Here is a 6,000-nt window from a genome sequence, read left to right as displayed (position 1 = left end):
TTTTTAAATTATCGGAAAGAATTCCTGCAATGTATTAAGACAAGTCATATGAGCGTGATTTGAACTAAGAGGGGATGCAGCGAAGATAACTTCCCGGAAAAAAATCAATTCCCAGACGAGCGACGATTTCTTCATTTGAAGAAAAAAATGCATAAACAAGCGATTCTCGTGACAACGCAGTGAAGCGAACCCTTTGGCGACGAAGAATGGGCGCCAATCAGCTGACGTTGGCGTATAAGAGGAAGTGCTCCCGCATCAGCAGATGATCGTTTGTTTGTTTCTCTGCCTCTCAAGACAAGATGCTGTCGATATTCGCTTTCCTCGCTTTGGGGGGTTTGGGCTACGCGGCACCCCCTCCATATCAGCAGAACGGAGCTTTCGCCACGTAAGTACGACCCCTTCATATGTCAACCCATCGAAGTTACTGTCCGCGAAACTGTTATTAGCCTTCTCTAATACATATAAAATGATTCATAATAACAACAGATGTGCTCGGTAAACGTCGGCTTAAGTTATTTGGATGTCATGTCACAATTACACAAATGCAACGGATTTTTTTGATGATAACTTAATTTGTTACTATTTTAAGCTTTTTGTTGTTTTATTCCACATTATTGATTTTGTTCTTTTATCTTTTCAATCATTTAAGGTCCATGAGACATATGGAAGAATATCAAAGCAACCAAAACAAAAAATTCTCAACCTGACCATCTCAGATTTTCATTACACTTTCAGAAATCTTACAAGTTAAGTTTATAAATAATTTTTAGAAGAAAAAAAAATCTGCGATTAATAATTTAAGAGGAATTGGTTTTTTTAATTTCAGTTAAAAGCACTTAAAAAAAAATTGCCAGCATTGCTTAAAAATTACTTAGGTTTTATGAAAACTACAGAATTTTATAATAGCTCGTTTTGAAGAAAAATGCATAAGCTTCAATTTGATATGTAGTTCGAATACTCTGAAAATAAAATCACAAAATTTTAAATTTTAAAAATTTTGTAAATATTGTCTTTGGAAAAACGTTAATAAAGATTTTTGAAGTTTAATGAAGTTTTAAATAATACATCAAAAAGTTTCTGAGTGGGACTAAATGGGATCAGCAGATACTAAAAACTTCTAGCTTTTGTAAAAAAGTGCCTAACATTATCAGAGTGATCAGCAACTGATGATCTCTTTATGATTCTGCTCTGAAAAAATTTGGATGCATTCAATAAAATGCATCAAGAGTCATACATTTTTTCAATTTTTTTAAAAGGTACTATGATAAAAATTTAAATTTTCAAATTCTATCGAAAAAGTGTTTTTGAAAGCTATTTAAGCTGCATATTAAACTGAAGCATGTGCAATTTTCTTTTATGAATGGTAGATTTTCAGAAAAATTATACATAGATGTTTTGTACCAAAGAATAAGATTTCTGGAAGTTTAATGAAAATCTGAGATAGTTAATTTAAGGGCCTTGTTTTTTTGACATGGAATGATTATTGTCCTATAAAGTTCAAAATTCATTTTATAAGTCATCGAATACAAATTATTTATAAGTTAATTTTTTTCCAAGTTATTGCGGAATCAGAATCTTGATATTAGCAACCAAAGTATGTTTTCTTTTGAAAACATACTTTTTTTATTTGACAAGGCTTTGTGTTCTCAAAGAGTTAATTACAAAATAATATGCATTTTCACATTTATGTGTTTAATTAGGGCTTTTAGTAAATGGGCTCTTTTTCAAGGGTTTTTTATTTTTGCTTTTCAGGCAGATAACTATAAAATTTCAGTAGTCTTCTACTTATTCCTTTTCACTCTCCAGTTTAAGTAATCAGATCATTCAATAAGAAGATCATTATAAATAAAATGGAATGGTAAATCAGTACGGATAATGAATATGGTTAAAACAAAGTCATACCACTCAAATATGAAAAAAAAATAATAATGTGACTGTATGTGTATAAAATGCCAGAACGGTTTATAAATGAATAAATTTATAGTTTCTAAAACTGAAAAAAACACGCTTTTGTAGTAATATGAACTAAAAAGTAAAAATTAATCTCCGGATGTCAAGTATGATAAAATAATTGATCAAACAATTAACTTTAATGCAAAAAAGAAAAAACTGCGGGAAACTGTCTATTTACATTTTTGCATGGACAATAAATGGAAGAAATTTAAGACAACTGATATGAAACAACCTATGATGAAATGAGGTGTCTTACATACCAAATCTGACTTTCAAATTGAAACGTTTTGTAATGTTTACCTATCTGTACTCCAGAGCCAGCCACATAATCGCTACTTTACAGGAGAGAGAGAAAACGTTTTCCTGTTGCATACAAAAGACGGGACTCTTTTAACGCTGATAAATATAGTTGAACTCTCTCAATACGATCACGTTTAATACGAAATCACGGCTACAGCGGAAATTTTGTTCGTTAATTTTGGCTTGCTATCTAATTACATTAAAACTTTCACGCATAATTCGTACATTAAATTGAAGGTCCCGGCTAAGACGAACAAAATTTTCTGACCTCTTAACATAAAATGTTCGTGGTTGAATACGGTTTTTTTTTTTTTTTTTTTGAAAATTATTCATCATTTTGTTAGGTAATAGAAGTTTTATTGTGTGAAGAGAAGAAAGTTATTTTAAATAGAAAATAGAGCCCGTATTGCTTGTTTACCTGTGGACATTTAAATATACTCGGAGATAAAACTGTTTATCTTCCATTGTGGATTACAACCTATTTTACGATTGTCGATTATAATTTTCCTTCTTCAATATTTTCCAAAAAAAAAAAAATCATTTATAAAAATTAAGTGATTCTTTTATGAACGTACAAATAGTTAGATTACAATAGGTATATTAGTACTAATGTTTTTTCTTTTTTGACATAGGTAAGGATTTCGTCGTTTTTTCACAGTATCACCCATTCTCGGTTGTTACGAATAAAGTCTAATACGAACAAATTCGTGGATTTTTGACATTTCGTATTAACCAAGTTCAACTGTAATTACAAAGGATTTTTATTTTTTGAGAATTAGGTTCATATGGCTCGATGCGGAATACGATTCTACATACAATACAGTAATAAACTGAAAGTCGCCACTTTTGGACTCACGCTAGTCTAGCTTTGAGGTACAGATATATGGCTTGATATGTACCTTAATGCAGTAGCGGATACAAGGGGAGGGTCATGACCTCGCCCCCTAAACCGACGACAGAAGTATTCGTCCACATTTTTTTTTCAAATACTTCATGAATAAAATGTCAAGGATTTCAGTAATCTTTTCAATTCATGATTTTTTTTTTTTTTTTGAACGTAAATATTTCAAATTCTCTTTCTTTTTGTTGCTTCTGAAATCTGTAACGGTTATGCCTAACGAGTTGCCTTATTCCTGATCGATTTGTTGCTATTTATTGACACTCAAACAGTTTCAAAAAATTTTCGCACTCAAATCCGTAAGTTCGGAGGGGGGGGGGCATTCTTTAGCATGACCCACCCTCCCCTAAAATGGTAGTCTATATCCGCCCCTGCCTTTATGTCACTAACACTTTACACAATTGCATTTATTCATTGGTTGGTAATTTTTCTACTTCAATTTGTTAAATTTTGTGAAAAACACACACACAAAAAAAAAAAAAAAAAAAAAATTCTAGGGCTAAATGCACCCCACCTCACCCCTTACGTTACAAAAAAAAGTCACTTCACCAGATAAGGGTTAAATTAACCCACAATCTCATTTAGGAAGCCGAGTGAGAAAAATGTTACGAAGTCAGTTTTTAAAAGCGTCGATCTGAAGTGTACATTTGTCCAATCGAAGTCGTAAACAGTGTTTGTTCAGCGCGGTTAAATCGATGAGGCTATTATTCTTTTCCCCCTTTGTTTGTACTTCGCGCCTCTGTTTACCGATCTGTGTACCAAGCTATTACGTGAGAAAACTATGAGGACATAAACTAACAGAAAAACCGAAAATAACTCAGCTACGATAGAAACTAAATTAGCGACGTTAATGCGCTCTATCGGAGGAACCGATTTCAAACTTTTTTTTTAATAGTTAGTGCGTCATTTAATACAGAAAAACGTTAGTCTGCGACTGTCAGGAAAAATTTTGTATCAAGAAGATTAATACATTCCATCAATATTGAAAATTTTGAAGAAAAAGTAACATTTTGTGTTACATTGCCTTAAAGCAATAGTTTTGAAACTGCTCCGCGGTACATTTCTGGCGATTCTTTGAGCAAAATGAAAATCTGATTTGAAGGTAAAAAAATTAAATAAATAAAGAAGAAAATGGGGAAAAATGAGAAAGAAAGAAAAAGAGATGTAATGAGTACAAGAGGTATCATTGCAAAAATTGCAAATCCTTCACCCCATCATTCATAGGTGAAAGTAAAATGATAAAAAAAAAAAAAATAGCCTAAGCTCTCTATATAATACATCAGACACTATTCAACTATAAAAGTGCTCCTCAGCACTGTTGATGATCAGTGGAAAAGTCAGGAGCATTGAATTCATAGAAAATGGTGAGGACAGTAAACTTGAGAGGCAAATCTATTAAGCATTCTATTATGTGCACCAAAACAAAGAGTTTGGCACAAGCTCTCAATTCAAATTCGTCTCTCATTGTAACGACAATGGTGCTTGAAGAGAACAACTTATGTAGCCACTCCTTGGTTTTTGCAACCCGTGTTTCAGTTGTTTGCAACCAACTTTGAAATGGACGAAGGAAGGAAGAGCGCCAACAATCCTGAGGTGAAGTGTATCACTTTATAAAATTCGCACTCTCATCAGAGAAGAAAAAAAGAGAAAACATAAAATGATTTTTTTTTTCTAAATTAAAGTACAAAAAAGGGGGGGGGGGGAGGGATCGCTCCCAGTAATTTTTAGTATCATAACCTGAAGATAAATTACTAACAAACTTTGGTCCTTTAATTTTGTAGTTTTAATTGGGTGATTGCTTAACAATGCAAAATAAATCCCGTTAGAAAAAAATATTGTTGCTTCTATTTATCTTCACATTTTATAGCACTTCATAGTACTTTTTCACGGGGCCATAAGCAGACTTTTTTCTTTTTCGGGGAGCATTTTACCAAACACATTTCTTGTGAAATGAAGGAATGTGGTCAGTAAAATTTGACTTCATTTCTAGGTTCTATTTATTTTTGTTACAATACGTTATTTAAACGATCGGGTTTGGCTTTTAGAGCATTAACATGAGCAAATGTAAAACATTAGGTATCTATTAAAAGCAGGAATGAAATATAATGGGTGCACTACATAACTTCCCCCCTGTTAAATATTCGATATCTTATTAACCCCCGAAACACAAAGAAAGGGGGTTGTAAGTTTGACGTGTGTGTGTATATCTGTCTGTGGCACTCCAGCGCCTAAACGGATGGACCGATTTTGAAAAAAAAAAAAAAAAGAAGAAATGTTCGAAAGGAGAGTTGATCGAGAGTGTTCTTAGCTAGGTTGTGTTTTCGGATGACATTAACTAACGAAGATATTAATTAAAAACCTGTAAAAGGTATTTTGCGATTTTTGCAGTGAAAACATATTTAAAATTTTTAAAATTTAGTACCAAAATAAAGAGTATTTTTTTTTTCGCGTCTGACAGAATGTGTTTGGAACTTCCATGTTTCATTGAATTCTAACTATAACGTTTTTTTAAAGCAGGTTTTAATAACGGCTAAGCCTTTATTCACGCGACTGATAACCGAATTCATTGTTGTCCGATAAGGAAATTAAAAGCAATGATTTAAAAATTTTGTCTGTTGCCAGTTTCTATTTGTTAACAAATAAAATATTTGTAATGGGGTCGTTTCTGAAATTTTAAAAGTATTTTTTTCTGAAAGAGCATGCCTTAAAACATGGGATCTGACAATTTTTTAAATAATTTGTTTAAGTTTAATATTTTAAAAAAATTACTTAAATCGGTGTGCTTTCATTGTTTATGTTTCTGCCATAGACTAATTATAAGAGTAGACCGAGCTTTTTCATTCTTGCTG

The 6,000-nt window shown here is 32.1% G+C and overlaps 1 protein-coding gene across 1 annotated transcript in view; it reads left to right on the top strand.

The window, feature by feature from the left end:
- Positions 1-230: 230 nt before the first annotated feature.
- The window catches only part of LOC129222410 (uncharacterized), a 38,670-nt gene continuing 32,900 nt past the window's right edge, over positions 231-6,000 (top strand). Inside the window, exon 1 of the mRNA XM_054856920.1 lies at positions 231-385. Coding sequence (XP_054712895.1) covers positions 300-385 — 86 coding nt within the window. The 5' untranslated portion in view covers positions 231-299. The remainder of the gene's footprint in view (positions 386-6,000) is intronic.

Source organism: Uloborus diversus, chromosome 5, assembly GCF_026930045.1.
Source record: "Uloborus diversus isolate 005 chromosome 5, Udiv.v.3.1, whole genome shotgun sequence".
NCBI classification, from domain to species: Eukaryota; Metazoa; Arthropoda; class Arachnida; order Araneae; family Uloboridae; genus Uloborus; species Uloborus diversus.
The sequence above is the reverse complement of the archived record's forward strand: the minus strand, read 5'-3'. Positions and strand labels throughout refer to the sequence as shown.